This window comes from Camelus bactrianus, chromosome 12, assembly GCF_048773025.1.
Source record: "Camelus bactrianus isolate YW-2024 breed Bactrian camel chromosome 12, ASM4877302v1, whole genome shotgun sequence".
Lineage (NCBI taxonomy): Eukaryota > Metazoa > Chordata > Mammalia > Artiodactyla > Camelidae > Camelus > Camelus bactrianus.
Window position 1 is genome coordinate 15551783 of NC_133550.1, and position 21582 is coordinate 15573364.

Here is a 21582-nt window from a genome sequence, read left to right on the forward strand (position 1 = left end):
GACTTTTGACCTTAGACCTCGAAGGATGGGTCATGAAGCGGGAAGAGCTCAGTGAGCAGAGATCTCAAGTGTGAGAAAACTCAGAGAGATAAAGGTCCAAGTGGATCTGGGGAACCAGGAGGACCTCAGGGTGAGGGAGCAGTGGATGTAGAAGCTGGAAGATCAGGACCACACTAGGGCTTTCGTGGGCCCTGGGCACTTCGGCCTTCATTTAAAAAAATACTAAATAGTGTATTTTACAACTTTATTGGTATAAAGATGAATATAACCCAAGCTGACTGTATTCTAATTTTAAAAGAAATGAAAGCATTTTCATGGGCCTCAAAAGTGCAGTGGGCCTCAGGCACTGTTCCTGCTGTTCCCTGTAGGACAGCGGGCTGGGGCCCAACTGAGAAGGCTTTGAATGCCATGCTAACAAGTCCAGTAGGCCCTAGGGAGCCATAGTCCCTAACTCCAATCTTAGCCCTATTCTTGATAACATTTATCAGGCTTTGATTGTTTGCCATTTATTCCTCATACTCTCTGTAGCATCAGCCCAGTCTTAACAATACACGCCCAACCGAGGTGCCCTACCGTGGTGCTAGGTTTCCTCACCCCAGCCCACAACAGCACACCCTCTCCCAGGGGCAGTCAGCTGACAGTAACCTACAGGGAGTGAGAGATGCTGCAGAAGAGAGAGGCGACCTCATGGCACGCCTAGCGAGGAGGCCAAGTTTGCGGGTGAAGGGAGGACTCGGAAAGAGAGCTGGTCGGTAAGGGAGGGAGAGGGCACTAATGGGGCGGGGGAGGGCTCAAGAAACCAGCTTCATGGCCTCCCCTTAGCCAAGGCTGGCTTTGCCCTAACTTGACATCTGCACTATTAAAATCCTCTATCCCTCTGACCGTTGTCAGAGCTACCCTAAAACCTTAGATCCTTGCTTAAATCCTGCTTAAGCCTTGGTGCTAGCTGGCCCCGTGGTATTATCTCCTGGCTCCAGGAGCCGCTCACCGTAGCACTGAATGGCTGGTCCCCTCTGGGGAGCTGTTTCCCACTTGAAGAGTATTGGTGCCATTGCCAAAAATAGATAAATGTCCCAGAATATATTCTTATTTTTAATTACAAAAGTAATACTGTGGAGAAGTCAAACAACACAGAAAAATAGTTTAAAAAGTGAAATTGATCTTCACAACGCTCCCACACCTATTGCTTCAAAGTAGTAATTGCTAAATATAAAACTTCCAGACCCCTTTTCTATGAATACACAAATATATATGTGTTTGTGTGTGTGTGTGTATATATATATATATATATATATATATATACACACACACACACAGTACCACACTGTCACTTAATGTCCTCATTTAATATACCAAGGACATCTTTTCATGGCAGGTCATTTAAATCTAACTCATTCTTTTTAAAACCTGTATAGTATTCTTTAATATGATTAAACCCAATTTCTCTAAACTTCCCCTACTGATGAATACCTAGGTTTTCCCAAATTTGGTGACAAGCTTTGTGACAAACTGTACTAGAACCCACATCCTCATACATTTATTTTTGTACCTGTGTTTATTTCAAAAAGATGCATTCCCAGAACTAGTGTTGCTTAGTTAGAAGGAATGCAGTGCCTTTAAATGGAAGCTGAAGCCCTCCTCTATGACTCATTCTAAGAGTAAGGATGAAAAAAGCCTGACCAGTGTGGGAGATGAGGCTGGGCATGTTGATTAGGCAACGGCATGAGGGCCTTAAATGCAGTCCTAGACAGTCTGGTTTTTAAGCAAATACAGACTGGGCTTCCCCCAGGGTACAGAGATGGCAGTGATATTGAGACTACCCTCAAAGGCTCCCTTGGAGTGTGCGATGTGGAGGGATAACCTTTAGGCGGCCCTCAAGCCTCCTCTTGGACTCCTCATCCTGCGGCTAGAGCTGTCTCCCTTCTCTCTAGGGAAAGCAGGGAAGTGGGAGGAGAAAGACAAAGGAGGCCCGGTTCCCCAGCCAGCTCAGCCCTCTTCCCCAGGTCTGCCGGGTGTTAGAATGCTGGGGGGTGGGCTGGAGAGGGAGCCTTCCAGGTTACCCAAGCATCAGAGTGCAGTTCCCTTGAACACCCCAAGACCCTGAAAAGGTGACAGCCTGTACAGAACTCCTTCTCCAGCCTTTTCCAGGCCTCTCCCACACCTGCAGGCATGCAGCTTGAATTCCCGAGTATCTAGGCAACAAAAGCCCCCAGGTGGACTGGCTGACTTTCCTGCCTCCCCCAGGCTTCCTGGCTTCTCTGCATAAATCCCAGCTCCACCCACAGTCCTCTGCTCCAGGACCTCCCAACCGAGAGTTCTCCGCCCAATTCAAGGCACACGGCACCTCCCTCCTTCCCTCCTGACTCTGAAGGGCAGATCCTTTCACCTACTGTGGGATGCACCTGCTCCCCAACCCCTGCTCCCTCTGCCCTCCACCCTCAGAGCCCACAATCTCCCCATCCTGAGGGCTCCCTTGTCTAACCCGCCCAACACTCTCCTCCCCTGGGAACTCTCTTTTCTTTTCTTTTCTTTTTTTTCCGCTCTCCTTGTGAGTCTTCCCAAACCTGATTCCTATTACCCTCCTCCGCCAGAATTCTCTCCAAGGCATCTACTTTGCTTTTGTCTCCCTGGATTGACACCTCTGCATGCTGGGGGCACATCCCATCTGCCGCTAGGGGAAAGGAGACTTAGCTGTCCCTTCTTGCAAACCACTCTTCCTTCCTCCAGCCCTCTCCTTGTCTCCACCTCCCAGAGCACAGGGTAGCTCACTGCACTTACAGTGCCCCGGAGGACGGTGAGGCGGTGGCAGGCTATGAGGGGAGCGCCCAGAGGGAAAAGCCAGTCCTGGTTCTCCATCTTATTTCTGAAACAGGGTTCGCTGGAGATGTTTCAACTGAAAGCGGGTGATTAATTCATCTGACCTTGTTCTGTCTTTGAACATAGATAAATTTATTTACTTGAAAAGAAATATTTTCATGTGTGTTTCCATGTCACCTGTGATTTTTCCCTGCCTTCCACGCACAGCCCTGCCAGTTGGCAGGAAGAAAGTCAGCAAAGCTGCTGATATAAGGAGTATAAAGAGGGCTTGGTTCATGGCAGGGGGGCAGTGGTCTACTCTGCTGGCAACATGCTGCGCTTGCTGGTGCTCGCAACCCTGGTCCTTTATGGTAAGTGGGTCATCTGCCCCGAGTTCTGTAGGGAGGGGGAGTGAGCAGGAGGGTCAGAAAGCTTTCCCTAGGCCCAGGCCGGCTCTCCATCCCAGGGCAGGAGGGACACTCTGCCTGTGAGACCAGCAAAAACTTTACTCTCCTGGAGCCCCTGAGAGGAAAGTTCAGGGGCCTCTGGTGGACAGGTCCCAGAGCCATGAAGCAGAAAGAAGCCACTTCCGGGGCCCTGGGCTTCCCCACCACCCCTACTGACAGGAAGACATCCTCAGCAGGTGCTGGCTGTCACTGCACTGCTGTCCCTGCCCCCTGGAGCACCCTGCCAAAGCACTGTGTGGGAGCCGGTGGGAGTTGGGGAGGGAGCGGGGAGTCACCGTCACCGCAGGCCAAGGGATGACCCTGAGCAAGGATGAGACCACAAGGAGGAACGAGGAACCTCTGGGGCCTGACCCGGTGATGTGAGCTGGGTTCTTCACAGCATGCCAGAGTACTGGGGATGCGAAGGGGGGAAGCAGAAAGCACTCAGACTTCCCTGCTTTCAAAAGGGGCTTAGAGAACTCACAGGCCCCTCATTTGCTAGGGAGGAACTGAATTTGCAGACACAGCACAATGGCCATCCCCGCCTCCCACCCTGAGCTGACCCCATGCTTAGTCATCACTCACTTTTCTTCTGCCCCACAAAGGACACAGTACCCAGGACTTTCCAGAAACCAATGCCCGGGTAGTCGGAGGGACTGAGGCCACAAAGAATTCTTGGACCTCTCAGGTGGGTATTCCTTCACAGCCCCAGATTTCCAAATAAGTAAGAGATGCCTGTGCCCTGATATACAGCGTTATTTGTATTTGCGTATATCCTTATCAACAGGAAGCTCTCCAAATGCCTGGATTCTAGATTTTAAAGATGAATGGGAACCAGGCTGAGGTGTTTTATTCCTAAAGTTAAAAAGCTTGGAGGAGGGGACTTAAACACCAGCCTCACTCACGCTCCCAGGCACACACCCAAGCACAAACCACACAGACACTTCCAGTCACACCACTTGTGCCACACTAGCAAGACTGTGGGCCAGACCCACACCTCAGACCCTAGAAACCTTCACACACACACACACACACACACACACTCCACATGGCGCATCACGCATTCAAGCGCACCGCTGGCCCCAAGTAGAGCATGCTGCTCATTTGGCTATTTAAAGAGTTTCCACTTTTGAAATAGGGCAGCTAGGCTTTGATTTAAGGAAGTCTAAATGTGTAAAACTGGCAGATTAACTAGTGAATAGCCACGCTTTGAGAGGAATCACTGCAATTAGAATTCAATTCAATTTACAAAAGCTTGCACCTCAGTTTTTGGGAGTAGAGCTATTGTGTGATATGAGGTGCTGAAGGAGAAGCCATGAACTAAAAAAAATGAACACCCCAGTGGTATTTCTAAGCCTCCGCTGAAGTGAGGAGACAGGGTGTATCTCGAAAACATTGGAGTGGGAGCTCTGGGGACCTATTCTTGTGACTTTGATGATGGAGCGATTCCGTGGCTACATCTCTGTCTGAAGAGGGAATGCAGGTAGAAGGACCTGGGTTCTGCGCCCTTTGCAACAACCTAGGATAAGGACGCCAAATGCACCGTGTACGTGCGCCTTTACTCCACTTTACGCCACCATCCACGTGCACAGCCAACATCACCAACTGACGGCGCATTCTCTTCTGCTGGTCCCAGAGGCATCTACATGCCCCCTTCTCACCACCACTCCAGGGAGCCACTACCAACCAATCAACAGCAACTGACAGGCCAAATGAAACCTATTTGCCATCTCTCGCCCAGAATGGTGGAGGCTGTTTTGAGGGATGGCAGGAATTTAAGGAGGTAACATGGTTTGGGGCAGAGCCTTTTAAGAAACACTAACCTATCCCTCTTTTCTTCTCTCCCCATCTAGATTTCCCTCCAGTACCAGTCTGGAAGTTCCTGGTCTCACACCTGTGGAGGGACCCTCATCAAACAGAACTGGGTAATGACAGCTGCTCACTGTGTGGACAGGTGAGCAAAACAAAGACCAGCTTTTCGGAGTCCCTGGGAAGGGAAGAGTCTGGCCCTGCTGGAGGAAAATCTCTCTTTGACCACTCAGGATGGTCGAGGGAGGTTTGGTGGGGCCTGTGGGGAGGCAGTAGAATATAACGAAAATTATGAACTGCAACATCAGGAAAGCTCAGGTTCAAATCCTGTCCCACCTTTTTCTAGCTATGTGAACTTGGTTGACTTACTGAGCTATCTAAGCTCTCACTGTCTTCTCTCTAAAATGGGGTAATGATACCTACTTTGTAGAGTTATTGTGAGGAATAAGTAGGTAAATATTTAAGTGCCTAGTCAATGCCTGGGCCAGTAATCGGTTTTTTTCATATCTCTCTTGAGCAATGGTTCTTAAATTTGAGCCTGTATCAGAATTACCTGGAAGATAGACTGCTGGACCCCACCCAGTAGAGTTTCTGATAGGGAGGTCCAGGTTGAGGCCTGACAATCTGCACTTCTAACAAGTTCCCAGGTTATGCTGATGCTGCTGGTCCAGGGACCAGGCTTTGAGAACTACTGTTCTAGAATTTATACCTCCCTCAAAAATCCCTCTGTGGACTGAGAGCTCACCACACCTCTCCCAGGTTATGAAATACTCAGCCTATGATGTTTAGCTTGGTAAACTGTTAAAATGAAGTTGGCAGTAGTTTTTGTGACTTCTGCAAGTTGGCAAATCAGGGATGAGAGAGCTGGTGACGTCTTCATCCTCCAGGATCTTCCATTCTTCCTCTGCCCAGGCCAGATAAGATGGGCTTCTGTCCTAAAGATAAGATGTAAGATGGCTCCCCAGCTTTTCTCTAAGAGAGGAAAGAGAAGGCTCACTCAGGTCTTCCCTCTCTCCATCCAGCCAACGGACCTTCCGTGTGGTGGTTGGAGAACACAACCTGAGCCAGAATGATGGCACCGAGCAGTACGTGAGCGTGCAGAAGATCGTGGTGCATCCCTCCTGGAACAGCAATAACGTGGCTGCAGGGTAGGGGCAGGGTGGGGCTGTTCTCGGGCTTGGAGGTGGGGGCAGGGTGGGGCTGTTGGTGAGCTGGGAGGTGGAGGGCTGATTGGCTGGCCATGGAGTCTTGGCTTTCTTCACATTCATCCAGGAGGATTTTGAGAATCAAGGGGTTGGAGGGCTTGAGAATATTTGAAGATATTGGGGATTTGTTTGGTCTAGGCTGGTTTCCACGACTGAATCCCCTGACGCTCCTTCTCTGCAGAGTTGAATGTTCCCATTTTCATTGTTATTATTCATTTTATGGAATAAACTCCATCAGCAAAAGGACATTTCTTAAAAATGAAACTTACAATGAGAAAACTCCTGCAAGACTGAGTTGTAAACTTTTTTTTAATTGAAATATAGTCAGTTACCATGTGTCAATTTCTGGTGAACAGCATAATGTCCCAGTCATACATATATATATACATATATTTGCTATCATATTCCTTTTCATTAAAGGTTATTTCAAGACATTGAATATAGTTCCCTGTACTATACAGAAGAAATTTGGTTTTTTATCTATTTTTATATATAGTGGTTAAGATTTGCAAATCTCAGACTTCCAAATTTATCCCTTCCCATCCCCTTTCGCCTGGTAACCGTAAGATTTGAGCTGTAAAATTCTGGACAGGAAGTAGTTAAAATGGTGGTCAAGTCTGTAGTGTGGGAGTAGGGATGCATTCAAGCAATTGGGATATTTCTACAGAGCACTTTACATCTTTCTCCTTTGAGAATTCTTGTCCACTAGCAAGATCACTGCACTTTGCTCCTTTCTGATTCCCCATCTGTAATTGAAAGATGCGCGCTCCACTCCCCTGGGTTGCAGACGAGCGCTAGGCTACCATAGCAAGACCTCACCAGCAGGTGCCGCTGTTAAACATAGAATGTGCTGCAATCCAAAAGTGTAATTCCTCCAGTTGGAGGCTTAGTGAGTCAGCCTCCTCGTTCTTCAAAGTCGTTGGTTTCCAATTCCATGGGGACACAAGGCTTGGGGAGGGCCTGTCCATATGCTGACCTGAAGGAAGGCCCGATCCCGCCGGTGAGCAGCCTCCTTCCCTCCCGCAGCTACGACATCGCCGTGCTGCGCCTGGCCCAGAGCGTTACCCTCAACAGCTACGTCCAGCTGGGCGTTCTGCCACAGTCTGGAACCATCCTGGCTAACAACACTCCCTGCTACATCACAGGCTGGGGCAGGACCAAGAGTAAGTCACCTCCACTGGCACCATCCACCACACAGATCCTGATTAGGTAGCTCAGCTTCTGGGGCACTTTTTCTGTGGGCGTAGGTGTCCACAGACCAGAAACCAGAGGAACCAGAGATAAAATAACTGGTGCATGATATCAAACTGAGAACAAGCCATGGAGTAGTCAAGTCAGAGAGTCACAGACTCTTACAACTAAAAAAAAAAGAATATTTTGTACCAGCCTCTCATTTTCTACATGAGGAAACTGAGGCCCAAAGAAATTAAAGACCTTTTTCAAGATCATATGACTAGTTAGTAACTAGTTAGTTGGGGCCAGAACACAGGTATCCTGGCTCCCACTTTGGTGGTCATTACACCATTATGCTGCCTCCAAAGACAGTCCCTGGGCTGTGGGTTGGAGTGAGTGAACCAGGGTGGCTGCAGGTCTAAAGTCAAGGCAGAGGAGGCCTCAGCCCTCTTCTGGTCATCATGGGAAGATTTCTAGTAGGAAAATCACTCCAATGACACGGAAAGGTGGGAGAGGCTGTGGGCAAAGACAGCTAACAAGGGCAGAGACAGCCAGCCTGACACAGAAGGCTATCAGCCATCCAGCAGCAGCTGAGCTCTGGAGAAGAAGCGTGGCCCTGCTGTGCGCAGCCGGTCTACTGGGGCTGAGGGAGACATGCTTCTCATCCAGCTCTGCTCTCTTGTTCACTTAATGTCATTGTGGTTCCATTTCTTGATCTATATATAACATGAAAGGGTTGCTGGAAGGATCCAAAGAAATAATTCATCTGCAAAGGCTTTGAAAAGTCAAAAAAGCCAGATAAAGGAAAGCCACATTGAGCTCTTAAGAAATGGAAAGAAGGGTGCACAGTCCCAGTTCTGCTTCATGGGGCTCACTGTGTAAGGAGGAAGTAGCACAGACAGATAAGTTATCAACAAATAAGACCATTCTAGTTACTTAATTAAGGTATCCATGAGTTTAAGGAAAAAAAAAAAAAAAGGCAGGGGTACCATTGGTGGTTTGGAGCCTGGGAACAGTAATTAAGGATGACTCCCTGAAGGAAGGAGCTTGTAGCTTCCATATAAAGAAAGAAAAGAGAGAAAAGAAGCATTGTCTGACTTCAGCTTTCATCAGAGCTTAGGAAGGTTTGGCTAGGTGTGGAAGTTTTCCTTGGTCAGCATCTGGGGATGACCTCCAATGCTGTGTGTCCTGTACAGCCAATGGGCAGCTGGCCCAGACCCTGCAGCAGGCCTACCTGCCCGTCGTGGACTATGCCACCTGCTCCAGCTCCTCCTACTGGGGCTCCACTGTGAAGAACACCATGGTGTGCGCTGGAGGAGATGGAGTTCGTGCTGGATGCCAGGTAAACACATGCAGAAAGTGTCAGAAGTCCCACCCCGGGTCCCTCCCCTCCCTGCCCCTCACCTTTTCCTCACCTTCTGTTCCAAACCTACTCCACCCCTATGTATAGACTCAGCTTCCTGTTCTAGCATCTGAATGAGAATGATTCTGTGCTACTAAGTCTATGCTCACAGAATCTCAAAGTTGAAAGGAACCTTAAAATTCACCTGGCCTAGTGCCCCCACCTCAGAAGTTTGTATGTGGCCCAACATTTGTGTGTTGGTATATGTGTGTGTTCTTTGGAGGTTTTTTGTAACCTAGATTTTTTTTTTTTATGGCTGCAGCAGAGCTGAGCCCAGAGCAATGGTTGTAATTGTATATAAGGTAGCTCCCCTCCCATCAACCCCAGTTTTTCTTATAGCGCTTCCACCGCCACTCTTTTGACTCAGTAGTATTTATAGCGGTATGTATATAAGTGAATATGGTAGTGGAACGTGCACTAAATAGTTTTATAATAGTTTATATATATATATATATATATATATATATATATATATATATGGAGAATCATCTTCTATTTAGACAAGATCAATTGGCAATACGCCATCTTACAGATTTCATAATGCAGTTCAACGAATGTTCCTGATCCTCTACTAAATGCCAGGCACTGTGTTTGATTCATCTTTGTATCAAAGATACAAAAGGTACAAGGATGAATATAAACACAGTTTCCAGTGGAGGAATGGGAGGAGCAGACATAGGACAGAACATTGTGGTACAATATGGTTAAACGTTATAATAAAGATATGCATGGGGGGTGATATGGGAGCCCAAAAGATAGACACTTACCTCTGCCTGTTGGTGTCAGAAAAGACTTGCCGTCCCTGAGCAAGTAGAGTCTATAATGAGTCCTGAAGGTTAAATAGGAGAAAGCCAGGCAAAAAAGGGGGAAAGATATTCACAGAGAGGGAACATCAAGAAAGGCATGAGCAAGAACCTAGAACACGCAGAGAATCAGAGGGCACTCCCTACAGCTAGAACAGAGGTCCGGGCCCACAGCCTCCAAATCCAGCTTTCTGCCTGTTTTTGTGTGGCCCACAGACTAAGAAGGGTTTTTAATGGTAGGGGAAAAATAAAGAAAGGAATAGTATGTCATGAGACATGAAAAATATAAAGTGTCAATGTTCATAAAAAAAGTGTTTTGGAACACAGCCATTCTTGTTCACATATTGTTTAAGGCTGCTCTCACGGAGCTGGACAGTTGTGACAGAGACCGTACGGCCGCAAAGCCTACGGTATTTACTCTTTGGCCGTTTACAGAAATAGCTTGCTGACCTCTGGGCTAGAACATAAACTACTACCATACTAGGGAATGTCAGGAGATGACACTAGAGGCCAGTAGGAGCCACAAGGCTTAGGCCTTCAAATGTCACGCTTGGGGACATGAAATTTACCTTAGGCATTAGGAAACCCTTGGAGAGTTTTAAACAGGAGAACAGCATGCTCAGATTTGCCTTTTAGAAGCACTGATGATAAGGTAAGCATGTTTTTGAAGAGGGCAAAATGAGCAGGGAGACCACTTAGGAGACAATTGCAATTATCTAGGCAAGAAATTTGACGGCCTGACTTAGGGCAGTGGAGAGGAGGGGAGGAGGAGAATGTGGAATGACTTCCAGGCATCTGATTTAAGGGATTTGGGGGAGGGGGGTGCTGCCTCAAATGAGACAAGATTTATAGGATTTGGTAGGGGGAAGGTGATGAGTTTGGTTCTGGACAAGTTGATTCTGAGATCCCAGTGCGACATTCAGTTAGAGTTAACCAGTGAGACATTAGATATAAAGAAAGTGGAGCCTGGAGGAGAAAGCTGGGCTAGAGATAGCCTTAACAGGGAATGAGATCCCTTGAAGTCCCCACCTCCCCAGGGAAAAGTGGTAGAATGAGAAAAAAACAGTGAGTTGGGGGAAGAACTGTGATAACATAAGTATCTAAGTGCTTTAGGGATAGGTGAAGGGCAAAGAACCCACAAGGATCTAAAAAATAGGTAAGAGAAAAACGTAGTTGCAAGGGTTTTACAAAATCTCAGGAAAGACTGACAGGTCATCACATAATACACAGTGCAGCCAGGAGCCACACTGGACAACTACCAGTGGCTACTTCAGCAGTTGGTGGGTCACTGGTAGCTATGGCCAGAGAGTTTCAATGAAGTGGTGAGGGCAAAAGCTTGATCAAAGGGTAAGGAATGAAGAGGCAGTAAGAAACATAGCAAGGAATGTAGAGCACTCTTTCAAGAATCTGGGATGAAAGAGGGGACAAAAGAAGTCTGGTAGCTGTAAGAAGGACGAAAGTCATGGAGGAGGTGAATCTTTTAAGAGGGAAGAAAATTGAATGTGTTGTTGGCAGAGAGGAAAGGCTCCTGTAGAATCAGAGAAAGGGAATAAATGCATAAAGATCCCAGAGGAGAAGGAAGAGATGGGACCAAGAGCACAGGAGGGGCTGGCTTTGAACAGAAGACGGACACAGAAATGTGCCTGCACCTGAAAGAGTGTGCAGGCTGGGGAGCTAGAAGTTGGCGGGTATTCTGCAATGCTGCTTATATTTACCCATGAACTAGGAGTCAGACTGAATTCTGAGAATGAAGGACAAGGGTTGTACAGATCTAGATTAATTAAGGTGAATGGGAAGAAGGATTGGCCTCCAAGATGTTACTGATAGGCTGAGGTTGGAGACCACGCAATTGCCACATGGGTTTATGATTCACTCCATTTTACTCAAAGACATGGTTGTAGGGAGTGGATTAATCCAGGGCTGGGTTTTCATGCATTATTAGGGACATAAAGACAGGACTGCAGATCAAACACAAGCTTCAAGCAAGGTGGAGGAGGAAGAGAAGCCAGCAGAAGGCTGGTAGGCTGGCTGAAATAGTAGAATCAAAGGATTCAGGGGGTTGTGTGTGTGTGTGTGCGTGTGTGCACGCGCACTTACAACTATGGAGGTAAGGTGATCAACTCATCCCAGTTTTCTCAGGACTTCCCAGGTGCCCACTGGGGGAGGGGTGGGGGAACACAACCTAACAGTTGAGAGTTATATTTTATTTGGTGACCTTACTGAGAACTATATCCCAGAAGACAGCCTTTCAGAAAGCTCTGAGGAATTGTTCCAAACAGGTAAGGGAGGAGCCAGGATAAATAGTTTTTCCTGGAAAAACAAAAACAAAACAAAACATGGAGTTGAACATCAAAGATTACTGCTAATCACAAAAACCAGACATCTCAAGTTGATGATTTTAATGCTTTTCTATGCATGGGAAGATGCAAGAGTCTGGGCTCAGAGAAATTATTCCTCTGGTCTGCATCATAACTATCTAGGGCCAGTATCCTCTTTTTCTCCATCCTGGAATCCACTCAGGGCACACCATGGAGAGTGGTTGCAGTGGCTGGTGTAGCTGGTGGCTTGATGGCGGGCAACATTCTTTACTGAAATGGCAACCAATATTGTTTTGTCCACACCGGTATTGAAACTGGGAACCCTACATGCAAGTAAGGGCAAAAAAAGAGACAAATGCATAAGTCAAGCTCTTCCACATCCTCATCGGCCAGCTTCACCTATAATCTCAAAGTTTAATCTTCTGAGTTTAATTCACTTCCCTCTGCTCTCTCTCAAGGCCTTGAACTCTGAAAAACTAGAGTCCTTTTCTTCTGGCTGCCACTCGTAATTGGCAATTCTTGAGGCAATTGTGTCTCCAGGTCTCTTCCCACTGGAGTTTCCCAAATAGAGTGTCTTTGTTTTCTGCCTTCCCAACTCTTCTCCTCATAGTATATTCACTGAACCCCTCTGGCCTCAATCTAGCCACTCCCACTGAGCTCCTTCCCCGATCTTCCTTCTGCCCTAAAATCCTCAGGCACACCCTCCATCTCTGCAAAGACTTTGTTTCTTTTCAGGTCAATTAGCATAAAACAACAGTATTATATTCAATTACCTTATGTTCCTCTAGCTTAGAAATACTCTCAAATCCTTATCAGAATCTGAGTGGAAGATATTTAGGCTGTTTTGAGTACAATAATCTAAAGAAAACATCATCCTTTCCTAAACATAGTTGGGGTGGGGTACAGCTATTTCCTTTCTAAAATAATTAGCACCAATTTGAACTTTTGGTCTCTTTCCCTAGTTCCTTATTTTTTTAGGTTTTAATTTTTATTGAAGCTGTATGTATTAAATTGCTTAAAGTGGCAAATAAAACTATGAGGCTTAGTAATGAAAAAGTACATGTGCTCCTCCTACTACCGCAACTTTTCCCTCCCCGGAAGAGACCACTTTCAACTCTTTTCAGCTGATTTTTTTTTTTGAGGGGGGTGTCTACGTCCACCTCTCTAAAAGTATATACCTCTATTGCAGCTTTTCAGCTCACACATTTTGGGATATGTGGAATCTCTCTTCCTTTTACATATATATACTTGGCCCTCAAGTATGAACTTTTCTGATCTCCACCCCAACCTCCCAAAATAATTTTGGTTAGATTAACAATTAAGTGTTTATTATGATTATGTAAAATGCTGTTCACAAGCAAACGGTGTTGTATTCTAGGATTACTATTCATTCCCTCTATAACTTTGCTTACCCTGGAGTTAATAATTGTCTTTTTTTATTTGCATAATATACACTCAGCTTATCACGGGTTCAGCCCCTTACTTTCCACTAATTTATAAATAACCCATTTTTATCTTCTCTTGAGCCCTGTGTCTTGATGTGGGTCTATTTGCATTCATTGTGAAGGATACTTAGTGGGTTTTTTCATTCTGTAAACTCCAGACATTTGGTTCTGAAATTGTTTATTTGTTAAAGATTTCCTTCCTTCCATTTTTATTTTCTCTTTCTAGAGTCTCTGTTATTAACACATTTACCTCCTAAACTGGTCCTCCTATTTTATTTTCTTCCTATATTTTGTCTACTCTATCTTCCAATCCTTCCAATCTTACATTTCTACAATCATATCATAGTTTCCAAAGTCTCTTTTTGTTTTCTGAATGTTCTGTTTAATAACTTGCTGTTCTTGTTTCATGGATGCAACATTAATCATAGTTTTGTTGCCTGTATTCTTCTTCCCAAATACTTTTGGTTGCCTTCATTTTTTTGTTTATTTCTTTATCTCTTTGTTTTGATCTTTATTTTTATATTGGTGAATTTCTTCAGATATTTGGTAATCCTTGACCATCTGCTCTTAGTTCAGAGTGGGATGGTGAAAAGCTGATAGGTAGCTCTGAGCCTTAAGTGGGGTTCATCTATAGTGAACTGCTTTGTCAGTGACCTGACTAGGCAATTTCACTGGAGGACCTCCAATGTTAGTATCTATAGGTCTTCCCTCTTGTGCTGATCAGATTCTGCAGAGAAATATCTTCCAATTTTATGTATGGAATCACAGAACTGACATTCTGGGAACTGAGTAGGGAAAAGAATGTCAAGGGTATATTCTGTAAACCTAGGTTCCTCTTATTCTAAGCCCAAGCATGTATCTGCTACCCAATACATCGCTTTCTATCCTCTTCACCCCAGTTTAGTTTAACATATGATGACTACCTACCCTGTATCTAAATACTAAGTCTGATTAGATCCATTGGTTTATATTCTGGGGACAAAGAAATCATTAGAACACTTTACTTCTCCAACCCCGGGTTCATTTTAAGTCAGTAGCAGCTATTGAGCTTAAGAAGATCGAAGTTCTATGCTAGCACTGTAGAGAAGAAAAATATCAGTAAGAGATAGTTCCTGTCTTAAGAAGCTCATAGATTATGCATGGGAGGTAGAAACAAATTATGAAACCAAAATACAAGGCAGAACATGACATAAATGCTGCAAAAGAAAGGAAGAAATTCTATGGTTGTTTAGGCAGGAAGAAGAGATTCATTTTGATTGTGGGGATCTGAAGCAAATAGGAATTTGAATTGGAGCTTTTAAACAGCACAGGATTTTACAAATAGAGATGGGGATGGGCAGAGTGTAAGCAGAAGCAAAGGCAACAGATCTGGAGTTTTAGGACTCTGCTTCTCCTCTCTGCAGGGTGATTCAGGAGGCCCCCTTAACTGCTTGGTGAATGGCCAGTATAGTGTCCACGGTGTGACCAGCTTTGTGTCCAGCCTGGGCTGTAATGTCTCCAAGAAGCCTACTGTCTTCACCCGGGTCTCTGCTTACATCTCTTGGATAAATAACGTGAGTCCTCTCAAATGATGGGTTGAAACAGGGTCACCTGGAGACCCATGCACTGGCTGGGGTGGGGAACAAAAGTTGGGCAGGGGAAGCCATCATCTTCCTCACCACATTCAAATGTTTACTCCTTTCCCTTCCCTCCATAGTGCATTTTCCCTCAATAATGCTGCCATCCTAAGTTCCCCTTCACATACTCACTAAGCAGGCTTCACCACATTGTCTACTGCTTAGGGTAATAAGACGGTGGCAACAGCAGATCTGAACTAGGTACATATCAGTACTGTCCTGAGTCACAGTCAAGGGGAAAATGGCTTCAGAAAGGCCTGCATGCTCCTGGGCAAGTAAAGGAGCACTGACTTTCTCCCCCTCCAGCTCTTCCTAAGGGCATTGTGAGAATTTGCTCTACTCTTTGGAAAGAGGTTTTACCACCTTCAACAATGCTTGAGGGTTAGGTGAGACTCTGCCCACGCTGACCCTGGTGGTAGAGCCTCACAGTCATCCCACCTGTACCCTCCAGCCTTCTGGAGCCTTGTGGCATGTACCTTGACTCACAACTGTTTCAAGGTCTGCCCTTGCCACAAAGTCCTGAGTATGTGCCTATAACGCTGAATTGTCCTGACACAGCTGAGGACTCCTTCTGCCCACCCCCCCCCCACCTTCTCAACTCCCCATAAACCCAGTATAGGGCCATACTCAACCGGGAGCACTGAAGAAAAAAGAAAGGAGGTGGGCAGAAGTTGCTGACTGGATATAACTGGTTTTTCCTTCAGGCCATTGCCAACAACTGAACATTTTCCTGAGTCCATCGGCCTTCCCAAGATGATTCTTAGGTCCACAGCAGGACTTGAGGCCATCAAGCAAAAAAACACTCTAAGAGACTATTGAGCCAGATACAGAAAAACAAATAAAACTGAATATACATATTACTCTGTGTCTTTTTATTTGCAATTAAGCCCTTTAGAGGAAATGCAACTATAGGACCAAAGTCGGATTTCACCACATTTCTGGGATGGTTCTTCCATTTGCTGCCACCTCTGTCAGTTCACAAACCAAGCCAAGTGGGAGTGGTTTTACATTATCTTTTATAGATTATTTTAGGATCTACCTATCCATTCATCTGTCCATCTGCCCCTCCTCCCATGCATATTTGCTATATTCAGAGGCACAGAGGGCTTTAAAATGTTCCCGAGTGACTAAATGTGCCCTGATGCTCCTAGGTAGACTGTGAGCTCATCCTTCTTTTGTTTCTTGCTTCAGTGCCCAGAACAGTGCTTACCCCAAGGCTCTGGGCCATGGCAACTACTAGGATACATTAGAGATATGAGTATACGATTAGGTGGTGGGTCAGATACCAGCAGCAATGAAAGTGACAAATTAGAAAGGAGACTACAGCGGAAAGAATAGAAAAAAGGAGAAAAGAAGATATGGAACAAAGAAAGGAAAGGGTTGAGGGGAAGAGGCAGAACAAAAGGGAGAAGAAACAATAATACGGGGCCTCAAACTAATTATGAGTCAGCACTTCAAGGCTGGGACTAAAATAGGCAACCGGATCCGGGGTTCTGTAAACCACAGAGAACTGGGAAGCTGATAATTCTATCCTACCCTGGCCAGGAACTCAAGTCTGTTAGAGTGGCCTATGTAGAGTAAAGAGGGAACTGAAAGAAGAAGGCTAAGAGGATGAGAAGCAGCTTTTCATCGCAATCACTGAGGACCAGAGGAGAGGAGCAGGGTAGTTAACACTGTAGCAGGAGAAACTGGCTAAGACCGGTCCTGGAACCGGTTGGCTGCTTTGTCAGCAGAGGCTTCTAGAAAGAAGCTTGGCTAGAGTCAGGACACCTCTATTCCCTTCTCACTTCTCCCACCAAGGAACTGGGTAACCTTTCTGTTACTCAGTTTCCCTACCTAGTTAACTTCTGAAGATTTTTCCTACATGATTTTGGTGACTGTCAATTTCAGTTCCCAAGGGGTAGGCACTGAAGAGGGATTCTGAGGAAGTAGTGGCTGGGCTGCATTGCTGAAGATGCTGTGGATTCCTGGTAGTAAATCAGGTATTGGCCTTCTGCTAGGGACACACATCTGTTATCATCGCCATCTTCTCCCAGTGTTGCCACAGCCCTACCATCCTCCGGCTTCTATCCACTTCTCCCCATCCAACATTGAGTCCTTCCATTGTCTTCACTTTGCCCCTTCTAGACCATCTCCACAGTTAACATTGTAACAGAATAAACCCTAATGACCTATTACCTGAACATTTTGTATCCATCTCTATAAATGAATTAAGCACATAGCATTATAATCACCTAATTACCAACCTATCTCCACTTCCAGACTTGAAATATCTTAAAGTTAGGGATCACATTTTTAAAATTCATTCTTGCCTTCCCAACACCCAGCAGTGCCTGTCACAGGCTGACACTGAGTGCAGTACAACTGCCTGGGGGAATAAACTGGAAAACAATAGCAGACAAGGCCCTCCGATTTTGTCTCAGGCCTCCAGCTTCCCTCTCCACTCCTTAGTAAAGGTATTTTGACCCTCTTCCCTTCCTTCAGGTAATTTTACCTGCACTGTAAAATCCTTGAGTAAACGGTCCCTCCAAACCTAGTGTCCTAATTAGGTCAAGGAGTAAGTTCCTTTTGGAGACCTTCTTCCTATTTGTAATCATTGGTTGTGATCTCAGCAGTCCTATCTCAACTTTCACAATCTCTGTTCTCATTTCCTGCCTCATCTAGTACACTGGACTCGTTCATCCAGCTGGAAAAATTTGCTCCCCACCCCCAGCACAGGCTTCCATAACCTTCTCCTCAGCCTGTTTTCAATCAAACGTCTCCTTTCCTAAGCGGGCCCCGTTTCCCCTTCTAGCTCAGCTGTTCTCCCTTTCAAACCCAGATCTGGAGTCCTGTCCCCTTTGCGCATCCGACCCCTACCAGTTCTGGGTTTAGAGCCAAACTCTCTGATACAGGCTTTCCATCTTTAAAGACTGCACCCTGGAGTAAGAAATCCATTTTCCTGGGCGACCCAGTACACATACCCGTAGAAGTCAAGCACGCTTTCCGACACAATACTCTTGCTGAGTGGAAATCACTGTTTTCCACGCTATCGTTTCAGTTATTTCCCGTGCTCATCGTGATAGCTAATCGGCTTTCGGGAACGAACGCGTCTTGGCCAGTTTGAGAACGGTGCAACGGGGCTGGCGCTCCCACACCTCAGCGCGGGAGGCGGGGAGGCTGGGCCAGGGCGAGCGCCGCCGCCTGAGGGCAGGCCCGAGTTTCCGGCCTGCTGCGAACAGGCCCAGGCCCAGCCCCAGCCTGAGTTCCCCAGGGCCTCGGGGCCGCACCCCGGAGCAGGGCGGCGGGGAGCCGCGGAGAGGGCCCCGGCCCTGCGGCCCGCGCCTCGAGCGGGCCTCGGGGGATGGCGAGGCGGCGGCGGGGCGGGGTGCGCGGCGCGAGGCCCGCCCGCCCGGCCGGATGCGAGGCATGCCGGGAGCCGCACTTCCTCCTCAGGGGCCTTGAGAAAACCACAGGGCGCCGGGCCTGGCAGGCCGCCCCGGGGAGCCGGCAGGATGGCCGAGGGCAAGGCGGGCGGCGCCGCCGGCCTCTTCGCCAAGCAGGTGCAGAAGAAGTTCAGCAGGGCCCAGGAGAAGGTAGGCGGCCAGGAGCCGAGGCCAGAGGGCGTGCAGGGCGCTCCAGGGCCCCGGGAGGCCTGGACTAACAGAAGGGTGACCGGGTCCCCGTGGAAACGCGAGCGGGGAGTGGGTTTCCACTGAAACAGGCAGAGCTGAGAGAACGCAGAGGAGCGTCACCCGGTCCTGGGCGAGGATAGGGGAAGCCCAGGAGACAGTCGCCGTCTCCCTAGGGAACCTTAAACAACGCCCACGCTGACCCAGAGAAGGGGAAAGAACGGGAACCAACGTTGGCGACTGCTGTGTGGCAGATTTTGTCCCAGCGACCCGAAGAGACCGGTATCTTACAGATGAGGAAACCGAAGGTTCAGTCAGGATCATTTCCCAAGGTCGTAAGACAGCGCTGACCAGCTGGGCCGCCAGTGAGCACCGCCGCTTAGCTGGGACTGGGAGGCTCCGAGCATAGAGTAATTCTGCATAATTCTCTCTGTACCCGACCGCCTGGCCACAGGGTGTTTCTTAAGCTGGTGTAAGCAGAAGCCCGTTATCTGTTTCCTGTGCCGTGCCTTTGGCGTTGGTTCGGGGTGGGCAAGGAGCGCCTCTTTTTATATTGTGTCCTTAGTTTGCTCTGGGTGGTCCTGCCCCATCAAGGTAGGCTGTCTGGCCACCTGTAACTTGCCTGCCTATGTACATTGTGTGGACACTGTGCCGCACGCTTCGGTGGCATTCTTGTTTCCACCCATCCAGAGTATTTTCTTTGCTTCTAACCTGAACCCCTGCTCTCCACCATAGTCTAGGAAGATAAATAAGCTAGAAGGAGAAGGGAAGAGGGAGAGGGGTAAGAGGGACCTAAGATAGAATTTTGGTTTTCTAAGGCTTTGTGATCTTGGAAGCATTCGGATGAACACCATATGCTTAAGAATTGAAATATTCCTATCATCTTCTAAAATCGGAGCACTAGTTTGGATTCTGGGAAGGATTAAAGGCAACCAGCTGTCCCAAGTGGGATTATCAACAGAAAATTGATGGAATATAGACATAGTCCCTGTCTTTAAGTGGCTTACAATAGAAGGGGAGGAAGTATGTGTGTGTGTCTGTGTGTGTGTGTGTTTCCTCTGTCTGAAGAAGCTGGGGTCCTGTGAATGAGGGAAGGGAAACAGAAGGAGTTTATGTGGCTAGTCTTTGTTACTTCACCTTAACCCTTATTTCACCCTGATCACGGTTTCAGCCTCTCCCAAGGCTGTCTAGTTACAGATCTGACAGAGAAGAGAGCCTACAGGAGGGTCTAGTTAGAAGTGATTGGGAAGGAACAGGAGGTACTAGAGAAGAGAAGGCTAGCTACTCTTGTGGGTTGGAAAAACAAAGAGAAATCCCCAAAGACAAAAAAAAAAAAAAAAGCCTATTATTTTAATAGCTATCTTAAAAGACACAGCAGTTGATTTTACCTCACTCTTTCTTCTTCTAGCCTCATCCAGCCTGTCATCAACACTATGCCCTTGCTTTAGACTTCTCTCTTTTTGTAAGCATGAACACTGAAGCCTCAGGTAAATAAATAATGTCCCTGCTCTGGGCTTCAGATTCTGCATCTGTAAATTGAGAGGGTTGATGTTCAGTGATTTGGAAACTCAATTTGGTAAGGACACTAAGTGAGAAGCGGAGAGGGCTCCTTGAACCTCAGAGTCAAATACTTCCCAAAGAGAGAACCAGCTGCCCAGATACACCCTGTTCTTTCTGGTCTGAACCCTGAGAAAGCAGAGAGAGGAGCAAATTCAGATTTGCCCCAGGGAACTCCCAGATTGTTGGAGAAAACAAGAAGCTACTGTGAACCCAGGCTTAGGCACAAAGGCAGGCAGACGTTCAACTTGGAGCAATGCAGCGGGCACTTTAGAAGGAGTGGTTGTTGCCCAGATAGAATGGGAATGCCCTGGTTGGGAGGAAGAGCTCAGCTCAGCCTGCCAAAGTTTTTGTTTGTTTGTTTGTTTTTTAGGGGGGAAGGTAATTAGGTTTATTTGTTTATTTTTAGAGGAGGTACTGGGGATTGAACCTGGGACCTCATGCATACACTCTACCACTTGAGCTATCCCCTCCCCACCAGGGTCCTTGGGTCTTGGCAAATTATTGAAGGCAAGATAAAGAGGGAGAAAGTTACAGTCAAAAGAAAGGACTCCCTGGGACACTTTGCATTTTCTATAAGCTCTGGCTGTAATCTCCGGAGTAGTATGTCATAACTAACGTGTGAAATAATCAGGTGTGTCCAATATCAAGTGCCTGTGGACAAGGCACAGGAATATAAGAAAGACATGATCTCTCCTGTTATGGAGCCCACCCACATTCTCATGATATGATTTTCATCTTTTCAACCCTTTAAGCATGCTGTTAGTATCCCAATTTTAGAAATGAGGAAACAGAGCTCAAAAGAGATTGGCAAGTGGCAGAACTATCACTGAAACCCAGGTGTCCTGCCTTTGGATCCCAGGCCCAGGCTGCTGTCTTGACGAGGTTCCTGATAAACCACAGTAACATCTGTGCCTGCCCACTTCCTGCCGCGCCTGCCCACTTCCTGCCGATCTTCTCTCAGGAACCAAGCTAGGAGTGAAGGTCTGGTGACTGTTAAACACAGTGGAGATGAAGCATTCTTGTTTTATTTTCCAGTTCCCACTCAGACTCAACATGAGTCTGGCTTTTTTGCGTTTTTATAGTATGATACATCTTCACATTTCAAACTAATGCTTTCACCATCTGTTTGTGATTTCTCTGTGGCAAACCTCTCAGATCTCCCCCAGGAAAGGGCATTCGTTGTTTACCATTCCTGGTTGCTGGTCTTTTCCTCTGTTGACTTTTACTGGACTTGTATCCCAGTCAACAATATTTACAGAAAAACTCCATTGTCCAAGATCCTGGGCTGGACACAGGAGGGAAATCAGAGTTCAGTGAAAGGCATTCTTGCCTATTACCAGGCCAGCTTAAAATCTAGTTTTTGTTGTTGTTGTGTGGAGGTAATTAGGTTTGTTTGTT

The 21582-nt window shown here is 46.8% G+C and overlaps 2 protein-coding genes and 1 long non-coding RNA gene across 3 annotated transcripts in view; 2 read left to right on the forward strand and 1 right to left on the reverse strand.

Annotated features, from left to right (window-relative positions):
• The first annotated feature begins 3011 nt into the window (after positions 1 to 3011).
• Positions 3012 to 15873, forward strand: CELA1 (chymotrypsin like elastase 1). The gene is made up of 8 exons (XM_010964306.3): positions 3012 to 3167; positions 3848 to 3930; positions 5096 to 5196; positions 6074 to 6199; positions 7283 to 7419; positions 8626 to 8771; positions 14801 to 14950; positions 15718 to 15873. The coding sequence occupies exons 1-8, from the start codon at positions 3128 to 3130 to the stop codon at positions 15733 to 15735; spliced, it is 801 nt and encodes a 266-aa protein (XP_010962608.2). The 5' UTR covers positions 3012 to 3127; the 3' UTR covers positions 15736 to 15873.
• LOC123619503 (uncharacterized) lies at positions 12019 to 18371 on the reverse strand. Its single transcript, XR_006728133.2, has 2 exons — positions 17977 to 18371; positions 12019 to 12275 (listed from the first exon to the last, which is right to left on the reverse strand). It is a non-coding gene; the product is annotated as an uncharacterized LOC123619503 (long non-coding RNA).
• Positions 18372 to 18432: 61 nt separating this feature from the next.
• The window catches only part of BIN2 (bridging integrator 2), a 32515-nt gene continuing 29365 nt past the window's right edge, over positions 18433 to 21582 (forward strand). Inside the window, exon 1 of the mRNA XM_010964305.3 lies at positions 18433 to 18588. Coding sequence (XP_010962607.3) covers positions 18508 to 18588 — 81 coding nt within the window. The 5' untranslated portion in view covers positions 18433 to 18507. The remainder of the gene's footprint in view (positions 18589 to 21582) is intronic.